General features: G+C 43.9%; 1 protein-coding gene across 1 annotated transcript in view; it reads right to left on the reverse strand.

The window, feature by feature from the left end:
* LOC133169620 (G patch domain-containing protein 2-like) overlaps positions 1-15543 on the reverse strand; it is a 39896-nt gene extending 24353 nt beyond the window's left edge. Inside the window, exons 1-6 of the mRNA XM_061301962.1 lie at positions 15514-15543; positions 11965-12083; positions 11256-11846; positions 7446-7507; positions 6893-7026; positions 3036-3097 (exon numbers count right to left, since the gene is read on the reverse strand). Of these exons, the coding sequence (XP_061157946.1) occupies positions 6941-7026; positions 7446-7507; positions 11256-11846; positions 11965-12083; positions 15514-15543 (888 nt within the window). The 3' untranslated portion in view covers positions 3036-3097; positions 6893-6940. The remainder of the gene's footprint in view (positions 1-3035; positions 3098-6892; positions 7027-7445; positions 7508-11255; positions 11847-11964; positions 12084-15513) is intronic.
* Positions 15544-18505: the final 2962 nt, after the last annotated feature.

Consider the following 18505-nt stretch of genomic DNA (forward strand, 5'->3'; position numbering starts at 1 on the left):
TGTGCCCATTATTATTACCTGTATTACCAAAACAAATCATTTTACAATATCATAAAATATCCATAGACAAACCGTACTGGACTATAAGCTGCAGGGTTCAACGCTTGTGCAAAAAGTAGCCATTTATAGTCCGGAAATTACGACCAATAGTATTAATTGGGGGGGGGGGGTACATTTAATTTAATAAAAAGAAATAAAAAATAGAATCATTTTAAAATAATACCAAGCTGATGTGATGCAAGTCACTGATATCAAGACAAAAGATCTCTTTACGATGCATGGAGGGTTCCACCTCTAATCCAGCATCATGAGGCTGTACACAAAGGTGACAAGGGGAGGGGGTGGGCAAGAATTTGTGAACGTCACAGGCAGTATCCAAGAGGAAGCAAATACGTCCCAACATGTTGCAGCATGTGGGGGGGGTGAGTCGTCAATTATATTTTTTCGGGATGATTGTCCAGTTTACCTGCATTTGGCCGCATCACTAGTTGTGCAGCAGGCTAATCAGCAGAACCAGAACCACCATGAAACTTTGTCAAGGCAATACAGACATGTAGAGACATCGGCGGTGTTGAAGGACGCGGGCAGGGTACTGAGGGGAAGCCGGCGAGGGCAAAATAGTGCGGTGGGCTGCATTTCTGTCAGCAGAAGTGATGGCTGAGCACAAGCATTATTTGTCTTGTGCTGCCACGTGGGCCTCGCACCAGCCTGGGCATTAATGAGAGGAGGCCGGACCGCCCGGTAAGAACACCACGCGTCTGCGACGCGGGTGATCTGTCACGCTGCCGTCTGGCTCGGGCAGGGAAACACATGAAAGGAAGGAGAGGCGGCAAGACCAAGTGATTGGGTCGCGCGCCAAAGTGGCAAACATGTGCTACTTCCCTTGATACAACAATAACATTCAGTGACCGAGGCTGATAACTTCTGTCAAATCAAATGACTCTACTCCAAACTCAAAATTGTTTCTCACATGCATGTACAGGACTGTCTCATAAAATTAGAATATTGTGATAAAGTATTTTATTTTCTGTAATGCAAGTAAAAAAAACAAAAATGTCATACATTCTGGATTCATTAGAAAATCAACTGAAATATTGCAAGCCTTTTAATAATTTATTTTTTGTTTGTTTAATTGCATTACGGAAAATAAAGAACTTTATCACAATATTCTAATTTTATGAGACAGTCCTGTAGTCAAATCATTATCCTAGCAAGAATAGGAAGAAGTCAAAATACATAACTAGAAAATTACACAAGATGCACAAAGAAAAAAACACATATCACAGGGGTTACTCGAGCTACATTTGCTTGAATTGAATTAACCATACGTTTATTATTTGGCTTTCGACTCGGTAAAAAAAAATGACCTGGAATCTAACTGGGAACCTTACAGCCACAGGCCCCTTTTGTAACCATTTGTACAAACCAGTTGTCAATTATCACATGGATATTTCCGGGTAATCCATGAGGAAACACTGACAAATTTTGTTCTATAAATAGTAAAGAGGTTTTGGATTGACTTGGAAGACTGATTGATCGATGGTGCGAAAAAGTAGAGAATGGCCAATTTAAGGTAGACAAATGGAGGGGCGATCAAATCCAAACAGATACCTGTTTTGGAGGATTTTCTGTGTTGTCTGCCAACCCCCTCATTTCCCCTCCACCCTTCCCCTTCCACAACACACCCATGGAAGTGCTAAAAGGGTAAAGAAAGACGACAAAGCAACAGCTGGGTACCGCCAAGGTAATTCCCCACAGAGGCCAAGAAGACACCTCGGGACGCAGACCATTTTCACTCCTGATTAGAGACGCTCAAATCAAGCGCTGACTCAAAGAACAATCTACTTCCTGTGGTCTACAACAAAAACGATCGTGTGTTCACCAAAAGTAACTGTGGCATCTCAGTGGCTCATTTTAAATGAAAGTGAGTTAAATGAAAAACATCAGGACTCGGTTGTTGTTTTTTCATATTTACGTCAGAAAAAAAAACATCCAAATACAGCACATGAAGCTTTGTCAGCGCACATCTTACGGCAGTCAGTGCCGAGATTCCCGAGAAGCAACGACATGCTGCCAAAGTGAAGATTTATACCGAGAAGTCGCAGCTGCAGAAACTGACATTGGACAGCATGAGATGCTCGATAAATCACAGTGGACAGCGGGCACTAGACTCAAGTATTGGGAAAACACTATAAACACAGCTGGGGGGGGGGGGGGGGGCTTTGGTGGAGGGGTGCTGGTGTCACTCAGGACCACACTACTTAGTAGAACACCTTAACACTGACTATAGGTGTGTTTTGCAGGTAATGTCAAGTTTTAAATACATAATAAGCACATACATAATATATATGAAACATATTTTATGTATATATGCATATGTATATGCAGTATATTTATGTACATGTATATATAGAAATATAAAATCTCATCTATTGCATATGTGTCAATTGGCAGGGGTGAATTTTGTTTGTTATTATTCTGCCAGCACTAAGGGAGGTGAAGGACGGAGTCACTGGCCATTCCATCACTCAGTGCAATAAATGGATGCAATCTGTAACCAAGTAAAGCAGTGGCTGGTTTTAAATTCCACCTCTTTTATCCAAATGAATGATGGAGCCCGGTACAGTGCACCGTGCAGCGGTATTAATAAACATCAGAGGTCTGCACCATTCACTAAATCAAGGAACTACCAACATTTTTTATTCAAATGACAAGCAGCAATGTGAAGCATGGAGAGATGACATGGAAGAAAAGATGGACAATTTAAATCTGAATTCAATTCAGCAAACTCTTAGCCATCAGACTAATGAAAAAAGCAGGTCCACTGGTTCACACACAATTGAATGGACCTCCAAATTGAAGCTTCGACATCAGACGGTCCTATTTTAGTGCAACTCCTAAACGGCGACTAAATGCAGTGTTAAATTGTTCCTTTGAGCTGTGTAAAAGGTTACAACTGCCGGTTTTAATCTCCAATAATGTTGATAGTGAGAGTTAAACAAGCCACAGGTGTATCGGTGTGCGTAAAGAGTTACCTGAGGATGTGATGGACATTTTATTCTTGTTTCCCATGTCAGCACTTGAGTGGTTAGAGTGCCTGAGGGGAAAACAAATGGAGCTTACAGAAAACAAAATTGTAAGTCACAATTTACTGTCATTAAGTAAATATTATGTCTCATTTGTCTTCATTAGCTCATGTTGGGACCACGAAGAACATATTCCATGAATAGCGATGCTAGTAGACACGTGCAGGGCTCACATTAACAAATTACACCTGCCCTGCGCCTCTTGTGCCATATGTCAGCAGCCCTGAAATAGGAAAAGCCCCCCCACCTTAATAGCCCTGACTTCGGAGATTTAAACTTAAGGTCAAGGTCCGTTCCATCACTGGTGGAGGTGGTTGGGTGGGCCAAGTGGGTTATAGTGAGGGGGGGTCAACTGTGATAGATGTTTTTGTATAGAAAGGGGGGCGGATAGGGTGAGGGGGCTGCAGCCACACAAAATGAGCGATTAGTTTATTGTACAGTGAACCCCCGTGACATCACTGTCAAGCTAAATTGCGGCGGAGAAGGCGGATTGCGATAGTGATTGTTTTTGTCAATCATTTTCTTATCTTTTAACTTTAATATTGCACGGTTTTGAGAACAAATACTGACTAAAATGCAAAAAGGCAATGTGCATATTATCAGAAGAACAATTAACCTGTTTCATTCTTTGGGCTCTGATTGGCTAACTGCTAACATCACATATTCTCTGACAGAATAAAATAATCCTGAATATGCTCAACAACAAATTTGTGGACGCCAATACTAAAAATAGAAAAACACCAATAGAAATGACCAATGGCAGATCGACACACATTCTCGTTAACCCATTTGGCTCATCAGAGACCGCATAAGCATCCCCGCCAGGCATGGGCCACAATGAGGGCAGCCTTTTAACAGGCAGCGTGTTCCATGACCTCAGCACACATAAATCACGTGACGGGCACGTGGTGTCCAGAGCCGTGCAAGTGCTCCCTTTGAGTCTCTAAGTTGTATAATCAATAGATATAAAAATAAATGGCCTGACCGTTATTCTCTCTCTGCTAGCCGGCTCTAATAAAATCCCGCTAATGCATATTTCATTTACTTTTATACTTATTGATCACCTGTACTCCAGTTAGTAAATCACGCGCCTATCGATCCCTCAATCGTACCTCTGTCGGACAGCACATAACCAGCCATTTGCACCTCTGATAAAGAGCTCAGCCGCTCAACTCCCAACAGTAAATCTCCACAAACTAACTTTTTAATTCTGAAATCGATCCCTATTTAAACGTGTCATTATTTCACGAGGCACGCCCAAGGTATAAAAAATAATATCCTGATGCATTTGGTGTTAATGTGTGAGGGGGGGATGTCCCCCTGTCTTTCCTTTTTACTACGGCGAGGTCGAGGAGCAAGTGTATTTTACTTTTCAACGTTGGTAGCTAAATTGCAAATTATTTTTCATGCAACGATTATTTGATAACAATACGTCTGATTATCAATTGTCAGTTATTTGGGGGGAAAGGCTTCTTCTGGGCTTCTCGAAAAGCTCCTGGTCATACCAGCAACAAGACATCAGCTAAATTCTATCAATGACACAAGGACACAGAGTAAAAAAAAAAAAAAGTGTGAGATAGATTGTTTTCAGGTCATACGAGACACTTCTTAAAGGAGGAGTGGTCCCCGAGGGTGCTGACTAAAAGATCGGTGACAGCGGGTCAATTGCAATTTTGGCGTCGGCATCCAAAAGCAAATATATCAATTAAAAAGAATAAATCAAAAGAGGAGCGAGGTGCGGTGGTTACAAAATGACGATCTATTTTCATCAGGGTCTACGGCGCTTCAGGTGGGAGCAGGATCTCAAGATTAATAGAGCTATTCAAATGAATCAGAAAGGATTAGGGTCTCCAGGGGACCTAATCAATATCTCCAAATCAATAATCAATAGGCCACTCACACCAATATACTAACTGCTGACACCGAGATCTCACAATTAAAATGAAAATAGGGAAGGGAGGGGCACGGGAGTATGATTTATCTCGCCGCTGAAATAAGTCAATATAGAGAAGCTACTCAGGTGGGAGGCGGCCTCGAGCATTACCCAGCAATCCCACGCAGCGTTTTCAGCCAAGTGCCGCTCCGAAGCGAGGATAAGCGGCACACCAGCTCATCTCAGCCTTCATCGCTTAACATCAAATCTCCTATTGTTGCCGTCACCGCGCGCCAAACAGGAGATGACAGCTTTTATTAATATAATGTCGTTTCAGCGTGGATGCAGTACAAGATTAATTCGTACACTCGGCCCAGAGGGTAAACACTTTTCTCTCCGGCCTCGGGGGTTACAAATCCATCAAGTGCACCGGGGTAAGATCTTCAAAAGAAATGAAATTTTGAAAAAGGAGGTCGTTTAGAGTTTGTTTATAGCGGGCATTTGTGATTATAGTTTTGCTACATAGTTTTGTTTGTGTGGCGGAAGGGGTGGGGGGGGGGGGGGCAAAGCAAACGGGGGTCACAGAGTTGGGTCATGAGGATGGAAGAAGTCACCTCACTGGAGAGTGGATTGGAGCAGCTCGGGGAGACTGATTTAGGCTGGCGCCGTCCGGCGGGACACATCACAAACCCCCTCTCACCAATCCCTCCCTCGCCCTCATTCATTTGGGAGTATGATTTCTACTTTTTGAAGTGAAGGGTCTTGAATCCCACTATAAAGGAATTAAGAGGTCTCCCCTGAGTCTGCCATTCAAATGAGAGCATGGCAGGGATATGAGGACTTTTTAACGGCGAGAAATTAGTATTCACAATGGCTCAAACTGGAATCTGAAGGAACCTTTCAGGTGGAGAAGAAAGAATCTGTTTGGAGAAGAACGCTCTAAGAAGTCAGGGGCTTTTCATAGCACTCGTGTATTTGCCCCTCATCAAGGGGAGCTTTGGGAAATAACCCCAGAGGGGGGAGGGGTGGGTGTAAAAGTGTGTGTGTGTAACCAAATTAAGAATGCGCCATAAATAGGCGACCAGTAGTACCGGAGTTGTGAGGCCAAGGGGGCCACGAGCTCCCAATCCCCCCCCCCCCCCTCCCTATACACATGCAACAGTTCCTGGTATGACTGGGAGCCATGTGATGCTTTCACAAACATTTGGAGAAGAAACTTTGTATTTTTTTTCCCCACTGTGAATCCTGATATTTATTAGCATGTATATCAGGCTGGTTTTTTGGTACGCTGACCTTGAAACTTTTGGAATAAAGTGTCCATACATCCAAATGTTTCTCTTCAGCTCACTACTGTCGACTCAGACTTCAACCTTCTACTTCATCTATTACTTCATCTAAAATCTTCTATTTGTAAAATAATTAGCTTAAGTCATTATATATATACGTATAAATATATATATATATATATATATACATATATATCCAAGTCAATCCATATGCAGAATTAAAAAAAAACTTCCTTCTTTTTACTAATTCAAACGTGAGAAAAAGTCATGGTGTTAACATACTGTGGATTTCCCTAATTAACAGCGAACAAGCCACTGGAATGGATGCATTTAAGGAAGTCTGTGTTCATCAATAAATCGAGCTCCATTGGAAAAGACTGAATTGTTTCTTCAATAGACCTGCGAGAGAATTCGACCGAGTCATCAACGACTAAATTCTGCTGGGTTGCTCGGACTCAACATAGGAGAGCTTTCGGGCAACTTGCCAATACGACATTCCACTACAACGGGATTCTAATTAATATTGAAATCGTCAATGTAAATGTTGCTTTTTTTTTTTGGAGGACAACAGCAAAGTGGTATATTTGGGATTTTCACACTCAGGCTATGCCAAATGTTCTCAGGGAGCCAAAACAATGATGCCAAACCTCTCTGAATTGGCCATGCAGGCTGCAGAAATTGAGTTCCAGAGGTGGTCATCTCTGGAATTGTGATTGGGTAGCTGCGAGCAAAGACTCCTGCAAGTCGTCCTCAAAACAATAATCGCTCTGCTCATCATCACCTGCACACACAAATGCAAAAAAAAAGTACACGGTAGATGTTGCTAGATTTAAATACAACAGTCTTGTGCATTTGTGAGTTAATTACTCCTATAAGTAGACAGCACTAGTTTAGTCCCCAGACAGGAGGCTCCTCCAAGACCTGTCAGTCAGCAAAGCTGGAACAGGCAGCATGCCTCTCATAGTCAAGGTGTAGTGACAACTGTTAAATCAGAGGCCGACTGGCCCCTCCACGGCTAATGAGATTAGCAAAGGCTTCAGCGCTCATTAACACGACATGACAACGTCTTATTAGAGTCGCCTGGGTGCCCAGCAAACAGCCCGTTGGTGCAAAACAGCCCACTTTTGGCTTGACTTGAAATGAGCAAGGTTCTGTTCAAATTGTCTTATCAAAATGTATGGAATTTTTTTTTTTAAGTACCTTCTCTGCCTTCATCATTGGTGAGAAGGCTCGTGTCACTACTGCAGACACTACTGGTTTCACTGGAAAGAGAAAAGTAAACACATGAATAGGAACACTGACCTGTTTCGGTATCATCAGTGACATTACAGGTCAGTTATGCAGTTTAAATCTCGATTTCTGAACCAAAAGGGTTCTGAGGTCAAACGATAATATAGCATCTGAAAAGTGAAGAATAGAAACCCGGAAATGTACATGTGCCCCGTCAAGCCAATATTTAACATGCGGCAATCAATAAGAGTAATAAAGGAGTCGTCTGGAGCCGGAGGTCGACATAAATGGAAGTGGCACAAAAAGATAGAGCGTGCCATGTGATCCCTCGCCGGGATGGCAAACACAAAGGCAAAAGCAGCGACTCTGATCCAAGCTAGCGAGTGACATGCACAATCTAATTGAATATCCTCCGCTGTCAGCTCCAATCTAAATCGGGCTGCTGTTGTGGAGGATGACAGCAGAGTGGAACGTATTCACCGCCCCTCCCTCTGGGTGTGCCCCTCACATGCAAAATCTGCTTCCACACACGGCGACTGACCAACATCTGCTACGTGTTGCCCGGGTTGCTCATCGCCCGCACCTCCGGGCAACCCCGGTGTCTCTCGTTAAGTCACACCTCGGACGACTTGCTCTGTGACCTCCAGACACTCCAAGGTCAATCGGGGGAATCAGGGATGCTAGCGATGAAGCTAATTAAACCAGATTTTCCGACTGAAAATTTTCTTCATTCACTCATATTGATAGTCTTGAATTAACCCAACTTTTTTTTTAATGCTGACCTTGCAAAGCACTCGAGGATTAAGGATCCTATAAGTGCTGATACATTGCATCGCCATATTGCGCACGCCTGCCAGCAACGGCAAGATCAGGAAAACCGCCCGTCCAGTCTGCACATCCTCCTGTCCAGATGGTCCTGCACCTTCACCACAAGAAGCAGATGTGAACGGGTGCAGGCCTCTCCAGGGAATCTGGACCATGTCTGGCCCTTTCCAGACTGACTCCCCAGGCCACGGCTCATCTGTAGAGCAGTTCTGGAAGTATCACACTGGCTGGCAGCTGAAGAACAGTAGCACAACTATTCGAAAGGAGCTCGTGCAAGGATGCCCGATGATCAAGATATCAACTCCATGAAAAATGAAAATGCTCTTTGTTACATTTTCCCATGAGAGCCACTTATTAGGTATTTTATCCACATTAAAGCTTTTAAAGTGATGTCACTTGGCGGACCGTGTGTTCCATTAAGTGTTGACTAATTAATTCAATGAATTATCCACCCAGCCATTTTTCTAAAAACCAAAAGAAACCCCTTTTTTTTTTTTCTTCTTCTCTCTTTGACCTTTAAAGTGAAATTGGCAAACATTTAAAGACAGCTTGGATATCCAAAAGGATCCACCCGAGTTATAAATGACTCCGTAACGGATTATGCCTCATAAAAACAAATACGTCCTAATGAGCTGAAATGCCTTAAATCCACAAAGCAACAAAGGCAAGGGCAAAGAAGAAAATGGCATCTCAGTGTTTTGGTGCTTAACTTAACCCCCCCATGGCCCTATTGTGTCGATACAAGGCAAAGAAGTGAGGCAAAAAACACAGTATCCAGATGAGCATTAATCATTAGGATATAATCCTCAACTCCTGGGAGAGGCCGACTAGTTTGCTCAGAGATTACGGACTAGCCGCCATTTATTGAGCTGGGCTCATTCTACTGAGGAATAAAGTGAAGACGTAGACAGAAGGGAACACAACGCTGATAACAATGGATCTGCGGGCTCTTCAAACAAGCCACCGCAACCCAAATCCATGCCCTCTTCCATGGGTGTCTGATTATAAGGTTATCCCTTCTTCCCCGAGCTTCAGTAATTGGATTAGACTCGGAGATTTATAAAAATTAACTTGAGCAAACGGCGAACGGCTTTTCAAACTCCTTGCGGAGTTTTCCCAAATTGAAATCACAGCGGGTACGCAAACAGCTGTGTTGTTGTGTTCCGTCCCGGCGCCCGGTCGGGAGTCAACCTCGGCTCACGTCATGTGTGGCGTCTAACCCACAGGTGAGGCCGGGGCGCCGGGTGGCCCCGTGGCCCAGCAGGCTGCACCCGCTCCAACGAAGGAGCCAAAAAAAAACGCAACATCTGCTTCCCTCGCACTTGAGTGACTGAAGGCTCTGCTCTGTATGCGCATCGGAGGGGGGGTGACCTTGAGGAGAAGCACGTTTGAAGGGAGCGCACAACAAAGGTTAATGGAATGAACGGAGAGCAACGGAATCTGAGTGCTTCAAAAGACGTTTTCACAATGGCATCAGATGGAGCGTACACTGCAGGGATTATAAATACTGCTGTTGTACCACTGTCAACTTCTCATCGCTTGTAGCGTTCTTCCAAACGCTTGGCCTCCACCCGGACGGAGCCATTAAGGTTGCTCGGCCCTCACATCAGCGTGGCAGTCTACTGAGCAGCAATCAAGAGCTTTGGCGTGGTATAAGTGAGAAATGATTGACAGCGGGCGATGCCGGTCCCATTTATTTCTTCTCCGGAGCTGTTTTCTGTCAAGACGGCTATTGATTTTTCCATAAAGTAAGAAAACAAGTACCGTTTAGGGGCTAGGGAGGTCAGCGCGAATTAAACCACAAGATGTAAAGCCTTGTGCCTTGTCCCATTACGGCTCGACCAAAAAGCACTTTATCTATAAAATGTTTTAGACACCGATCAAACTCTTGAACTTTTGATACATAAACAAGCAGAGTTTTAATGTCTTTTCAGATTGATAATAATGATATATTTAAAAAGTATTTAAATTATATTATTTGAAATTTTAAAAATGATTTAATTATGGGAAATAATTTGGTGGAAGGATGGATTTTTTTTTCTTTTGTATCAGCTGCATTGAATTGAATGTTTTCTTTTTATTAAACATTAATCACTGATTGGATTATGAATTACATTAGTATTCAATTTAATTAAATATGATCACGGATTTTCACAGACACAAGAAGTGTTTCGATGCAGATTTGATTTGATGGCCTAATGTCGACCTCTGCAGCAATTCGGCTTGACTAAATAGAATTCATGCAAGAAAGTGAATGCTGGGATACTGACACTGCTTTAATTACAAAAGGACTTCATCTCAAAATAAATCAATAGCATAGCAAGTCACTTATTTATTTGTGACAATATTCCTGGAATGGAAATAATGAGCTGGCAGATGCCAGAAGGCAAAACTATCAAAGATCCCTCCCGGGTGATCATTTCAGCTATGGGAGACGAGGATGAAGAGGCTCCATCATTCATTTTTAATGTCAACTCGATACTTTAAAGTGGAGCAGCGTGATTGCGATTCATTTTTCGGAGGGGTCGGGAGGGGTTTAGTTAAGGACAGAGTGAATATTGACAAACGGCCAGTTTGACTGCTTGGGGAGTCAAGGGAGTGCGATAGCCGCCCCCCAGAATGTGACGTGAACCGCAAAACTTGCCCCCACTTTAGCTTTTAATGACTTCTTGTGCCCCAATCATGCACGGAACCGCCTGCTACTGTGTATTCCGAGTTTTTCGTTCAGTTTTATTTTTGTAATGAATTGTATATCACTTTGATCAAGCCTTTTTTTTTTTTTTTAAATGTGCTCAAGGAGTAACTCTGGATTCGGGTCACGGACGAGAATACAGAACCAAACTGTTTTACCAGCTGCTTTAGTATAATAATACGTTGCTATGAGCAGAAAGTCCAACAGGAAAATAAGTACAAAACCAGGTGAAGAGTTTTTTGGAGTTATATGAGTGTAGGTACCTCTCAGACATGATCTCATCTGTGGGTTGTACGGACTCCAATGAGATCTTTCTTTTCCAACTTTGGCTCCCCATCAGCCTCCTTCCGTCAATCTGCGAATTCAACCCGCTGTTCAATGATGTTGGATGCTGCAACCTGGACAGCCGAGGCCTCTGTTTCCATTCCATGCCAGAAACTTTTAACTTCTTTCGTAATCTGACTGGGATGTGTGAGGACATGCGTTTGGCCTTCCTCTTCTTCCTGAGGGGCTGTCCTAGTTTCTTCCCACCGACAGAGTCCGAGTCAGGCCAGGAAAGCATTCTCGTCCCGTTGATAGCGGCCACATCATTAGAGTCACTCAAATTGACCACCGACGCTGTCGACTTTTGAGGAGCTTCTTCTGAGCTGGACTCTGATGCGTCCATCCAGCATGGTCTTTGCTTGGGAGCACGACCAGAAGACTTACGACGATGCTTGCGAGTATTGCGTTGGCAAACCTGCCAGTTCCTGTTTAGTGGACTCAGAAGCATTTCCTCCCAGAGCTCCCTGAATTGCTCTGAGGTTTGCTCCAAGGCAGACGCTAGGTCTTGTGCCAGCTCATCCATGATGGTGCTGTAATCACACAGGAGACGGGTCAGACCTAACTACAATGACATTACATCATACAGACATTAATAATAATAATGTGGGGGGGGTTAGGGTTAGGGTTAGATGATGTTTTTGCACTCACCAAGTGGAATGCAGGCCGTCTTGTTTTGTTTTCAGCACGGCTGTCAGACACGCTTCTGTATTGCTGCTCAGCCAATCAGAGGACTCCGTTTCCTGTACGCTAGCCAAGGCCAAAATAGTCTGCCGTAAAAGATAACAATTGAAAATGTTACTTGTTGCGTTTCCGTCAAGGCTCTATGATATCAATGGGATGGTGAATGCAAACATAAAAAAAACACATTTTATGGAGCTGTCTGGATTCTAATTTACTGTTGTAATCTTTATAAAGAAAAAAAATATTATTTTACAGTCATCACTTAATAAATGTTGCCTATTGATTTACAACAAATCCAAATGACTCCATCTAACACGTGCAGATGCCCCAAGCATGTCCTTTAACCATATTCACCTTTTAAAAGGAGGAAAAATATATCTAATACTTACAAAGATCATAAAACGTATCATTGAATTCAACAGAGCACCAAACCACAGAGAATAAAGCTATGTCACACACCACAGAATTTATTTTACTGCTTCTAGCATTGTTGTTTTTTTTTTTCCCCCACTTTTTTTTTTTTGCACAGGATTGTCTCATGGAAATATTTGACCAATCTGAGATATGTTTGGAGATGCCGAGATCTTCTGAAAGCTTCTAAAATTAACCCGTAAGGCACACAATTAACACTGGATATTGTCATTCTCTTCAGTTCCTGCACCACCAGGATTCTGGATCCATGTTTAACACAGTCTCAAACCATGTAAAATGTGTCATTAGCTGTAGATTATGAGATTAGAGTAATTCTCTTTCCTCAGCACCTTTTAAAACAATAGCGGGACTCATGTATGACATCTCTCAGCCATGCCTCACTGCCTCTTCAAGCCAATGTGTTGCTGAGTGAAGCATAAGAGGAAAGGGGGGGAGAGAAAAAAGTAATTTAGCACTTTTCCCCCCCCATCTCTGAGTCGACGAGCTGGCAAATAATCCAAAAAGAAAAGTGTGTGAAAATGAGTACAAAAGCCATTTAATCTCTTTCATCTTCTTCCTAATAACTGCAAATTTCCCCTTGGGCCCCTGGGAGCGAGACTCTATGCGCCGCCGCCACCTTATCTGTCGCCGCCATATTTCAGCGAGTTGAGCTAGTCCCTCAGTGCGCAGCCGCGGGCCTCCTCGCCTCGGCCCCTGAGGGGGAAGCCGGACTCGAGGGCCCTCCATTGTTCCGGCCTGGGAGGCGCTCCGGAGAGAGCCCTGAGAGTGGAAGTATTAAAATCAAAAACTTGAGCCACTGCTTCATTAAGCGAGCGCCTTTGACAAGCAAACATATCAGAAGCAAAGTCCTTTCAGAGGCAGTAATTAGCAATTTGGAAAGCTTTCCCCCTCAGGATATACAGTTTCAATTTAGTCAGCAGCTTTAGATTCTCGGTCACTTAATATTCATTGTTTCTGCCATCTTCCCAATTCCTCAATGTCCATTGTCTCGTCTTTCACTGGTGATAAAGTGCTTTATCTTTCGTGTAATTCCTCCTTTCAATGAGCCCTCTGCAAGAGAAGTTACTTTTTATTAATGCATTTGGAAGGAGCTCGGACAGAGTCGTTGCAAAGTGCTCCTCAGGTGCAAAGTTGACGGTACTGTGGGGGTCTTGGCTCGTGGGGAAAGTTTGGAAAGTGAACGAGTTCGTTAATAGAGTGAATGAGAATAAATAACGAGTCTATGGATTGTGATGAATTTAAAAAAAAGTGTATCTATTTGCAGACAGCTTATGAGGCCGACCACATATACCTCAGAGGAAGGTGGTCTTGGGTGGGCTCTGGATAAGACCGTCACTTATCTTTGCCTTTGTTTCAAAACCCCGCCATTCATTTGCAATCACCATTGTCTAATAGAAATAATTGATTTTTTTTGCCTCTTGGCCCAACAAACGGAAGGAAAAAACCCTTGCGATTAAAACGTTTTGTCTCCAAATCAGACTTCCGAGATCGGAATCGACGCTTGAGCAAATTTGGCTGCACTCATTAAAAAGCTAGAAAGCATCTAAGCTTGAAAAGAGGAGGCAGGCAATGAAATAATGAATGTGGCGAGAGTGAGCTATCTTTCCTGGGCAGAGCGCCACTTGGGATGCAAACTCTCAGGCAGCAGAAATGAGCTACCTATCTGTGAGAAGAGTGACTGCTCCATCCTATTTGATTTGGCTCTGCTATCATCTCTTAAGAAGATGTCAGCCTTGCTTCTTCTATTGCTCTGAGCCTTTATCAACCGCCGCACTATTTCCCTTCCTCAAAAAAAAAAAAAGAGGAGGAGGCATTTCAGTGCCTTTCAGGGAGTAACGCTAAAGAATAAGTGTTATGCGATAAAAAGAGGGTTTGTTAAATAGATCTGTCTATTTGTATGGTAATAATGATCGCTTAAAGACTCAAAGCTCCGTGACTTGTAGAACAAGGAAACACATTTGTATTCTGCTGTTGTGCTAACACGAATCGGCAAACGACCTTGGGAAACTTTCATACAGGGAAAAAAAATGAGTTGGATTCGTGATGCCCCCCCCCACCCTCTCGCCCACCTACTTTGTTTATATCATTCTTTCTCTTTTTAAAGTAAAGGTGCTGCTCAATTTATGTGCATACTTTCTCTCTCGGGGTTCTTTAAATGCTAATAAGGACATCTGACACGGATTTCAACTCTTGTTTGATTTGTCAGAATAATACTAAATGTTGAGATCAACAAAAGATTCAAATGTAAATTTTGTATTGAATCAGCAGCTTTGAAAGCACAACGCCAAAATGCATAAAGGATTTAAAATGGTTAAAAGTAAAGGAGGAGTTAGAGGGAGGGAAAATTACCGTAGCTGGCCAGGCCTTACGTTGAAGCCACTCGAGGTAAATTGATTAGCCTGTTCATTTTGTCTGATTATTCAGGGCCTGTTAGCACAGAATGAGCACCGTTTGTGGCTGATTATCATCCACGCAGGAAAAATCTTCTTGTATAATCCATAATCGATGGTGTATAGCTCAATTAATGAAAGGACCGTTTCATCCCCCACTGATTTCTGGCATCTCTGTATGAACTTTTAAGGATTTTTCTTCTCTATAATCAAATGTCTTGATGAAGGAGGGAGTTTTAAGGGTGGAAAATCTTCATTAAACATCTGCCAGACTAACAATGTAGAAATGAAAATAATTTTGGGTCACGGGCCGCATCGTAGATGTCTTCTATATACAAAACAAACTGATGAAAAACGAGTTTTGAAATCAGAGACTCGTAAAAACTTCAAATTTCTTAATGGCAATAAAAAATTGCAAGCACTGGAGAAGACAATTTGTAATTTCGGTAATGACGCAAAGTCGATGCAAAATTTGTCTTCACGGGCCCCATAAAATGATATGGCGGGCCGTATCTGGCCCCTTGGGCCTTGAGTTTGACACCTATGCTCTAGTGGAAACTAGAGAACCACAACATTGCGTCTGACTGCGGACTGTGCCGACTGAAAGCGAGACATTAATGTAAAGTGACTCTGACCTTTCGTATTAAAGTGAGCTTGCTATTGCTGACACCTCTGGAGAGCGAGCACCTTTTACCCTGGGATTGGTCGCAATGACCCTTTTCATGTCGTACAGTTCATTCTCAATGGAGCTCCGCCCCCACCCTTGGTGACAACCTCAACTTTCCCCTTCTACAAATTACACAACTCTTTCAATTGTGTCTAATGGGTGTTGCTCAAGTTGCGCTTATAGTAAAGATAAAAAGGAAAGGGCGGGAGGTCTCGGCTGGTAACAGTAGCACGTATTATCCTGGCGTCTGAGTGGCCTTTCCCAGCCTGGTCACCCGTTTCCATTTATCTGCAGGGATAACTATAAAAATCTGTCATGAGGCAGGGTGGGTTTTTTCGCTCAGCTCAGGCCAGCTGGCAGATTGAGAGCCCCCTGTAATGCACAAGTCTGTTTTTATTATTCTTGCCGGGGAACACTATTTCATCAAGTGCATGATTCCACGGAGGAGAGCAGATAGGCCAGGCCCGGCTATATTTCTTCCAATCAAATGTTCCGAGAGGGGGTGAAAAAAAAAATGAGCGGGTGCCATCAAATCCCAGAATAATGCTGCCAGACTTTATGTAAAAAGAAGGACTGATGGACAAATACAGGAAGGCAAGACAAGTTTAATGACGTGTGTTGAAGAGGTGAGATTGGAAAACTGACAGAGAAAAGCAGCCTCTTTGCTGGAATATAAATTGTTGTGCGCTGTAAAAAGGCTTTTATCTGGAGTGAATATGGGACGTAATACACGGGTCAGGGTTAAGTCATTTTCTCCGGCAAGTTAAGCGAATAATGAAGGCGAAGCCGCATGGAGAGGTGCACTGCTACTGCCAGTTTGTCTTCATTTATTATGCCAAATCTCATGATTTTGGCGTTGGCGCGGCGAGTGCTCCGGCGCGCACCGGTGGACGACATATCGCTTAATTTACACAAGGTAATGAAAGCAGGGAGCGAGAGGACAAAACAATTTACCTGCTGACACGGGAAGAAGTGATTTGCGAACATGGAGGGAGGTGCGAGCCAAGGAGCGGACGGCCGGCCGAGCGGGCGGGGGTCGGTGAGGGGGGGGGAGAAAAAAAAGGGGGGATGTGGAGAATGATGAAACAGACAGAGGGGGCTCAAGCCTCAGCAGGTGATGATGGAGGCTTGGATGAGGCGACAGTAAACTCTCCCCCGCCTCCTTACCCCTCCCTCACAAAAACACGCAATCAAGGGGCGAGACTGACCTCAAATCTGAAGAGCGTGTGCTGACAAGGCCCTCGTTTTTACTTTCCCCCCTTCTTCAATTCTAATCACTTATCACAAAGCCACTTGTGAAACAGCGGCAACAGGTATTCTCTCACAAAAGGACCAAATCACTCACGGCAGCACCCAAACACAACCAGCAGTTTGCTCATGTGCAAATTGGGAGCTTGGTATTTCTCTTTTTGATGACTTTTACTCCCAACATTTGAAAACAGATAGCAGGACCTTCTGTAATTTATTTCCTTAAAATAGGATTGGTGCTTTTTTGGGGGGGAAGACATAAAAGGTGCAAAAGAGATGTTGAAATTTTGATTGATTGAGAACTTGGGGTCTTTTAAGGCAGGAGGAAAAACAGGAACAAAATGGAGGGAGGGAGAAATAGCAACAAGATATTTGCCCTCCATGGCCTTAATCTTGCCAAAGCATCTTAATTCTACTTTCATTTGTATCACAACATTCTGCAATCAGAGACAACCAACCCAAACAATCACTCTAATATTGATGGGTGTTGTTCTAATAATGTACCATTGCTCATTGGACTGTCCAAGCTGACAATATGTAGTTCACTGTAATTTTCCAATCACTGGCCCTCGAGGCGAGCTGCTCCTCAGGGCAGTGAGATCAGACGAGCTGAGGCATTTTCTCTTGTAAAAGGCCCAACTCCATTTGTCTGCTCGCAGGAACAAAAACCATCAGGGAGTCGTGCGAGAGAGACCGAGCGAGTAGGCTCTCTGGAGAAAGGCCAAAGGCAGACGGGGTGATGGGGCGAGGAAGGCTGGGTACGGTAGTGTGACACAGTTAACCGGTAGCCCCCCCCCCCGAACGTGTCTCGCTACCCGCTGCTTGGCTGCGGTGATGATGAACGGAGACGTGTCTCAGCTCCAGGTCCTTGCTGCTGTCACAAGGTTCTCTCCAGGATGAGACAGGGACAGGAAGTGTCACACTCTGCGGGCCTGCTGAGTCCTGCTGCTGGAAACTTCTCACAAATTAAAACACAGCCACACCAGCCCCTCCCCAGCACACACGATTCAGCGTAGCGGTCCCCAAACACCAGGCCGTGAACTGGTACTGGAACTAAAATTATTTGCCATCATGCTATCTTTGTCGGCCAAAACTTTAAAAAAATTATATTGTAGAGTAGACCTACAGAAATATACATGGAGCACCATGAATAAATTAGAGTTGCTGACATGGGCGCAAGTCCATTTTATTTGGGGGGAGGGTGCACAGCCCCCCCAACAATAAATCTAAATACCCTCAAAATTTGAGCGGTCAGGATTTTATTTAGTGTCTGGAAAGGAGTTAAAAGCACACAATAGTTTGCCGAAATGCCCAGCCCTTGCGACGGGGCCTCCCCCACCACCATCTCCTGGCCACACAGCTCTCTCTCACCACAGGCTGATTTCCCCTCGCAATGAGAGGTGACAGTGAACAGTGGAACTCGTCAGTGTGAATAACACACAGTCACGCTTGGTGAGACCCTCTGGTGGAGCGCGACGCACACACGGCGGCTCAAGGGCCCGGCGGCGGGCACGCTGTCAGCCTGACTGCTCGCCCTTCCATTATAGCTTAACAGGGGACAGATTGAGCAATCTGATGGGTTACGTTTGACATGTTTGCCGGTTTGACCCGCTCCAGGCACTGTGCAATTACTTTCCATAGTTTCACGCCATAGCGAGAGAGAACTGCAGCTCTCCGAGAATTCAATCATTATAAAGCGCCGTGTCGGAAATATCTTTACAAACGGGCCCGTGCGTGTATCTCGGTAATATGCTCAAAGTCTGCCAGTGTC

Source organism: Syngnathus typhle, linkage group LG16, assembly GCF_033458585.1.
Source record: "Syngnathus typhle isolate RoL2023-S1 ecotype Sweden linkage group LG16, RoL_Styp_1.0, whole genome shotgun sequence".
Taxonomy (NCBI): Eukaryota; Metazoa; Chordata; class Actinopteri; order Syngnathiformes; family Syngnathidae; genus Syngnathus; species Syngnathus typhle.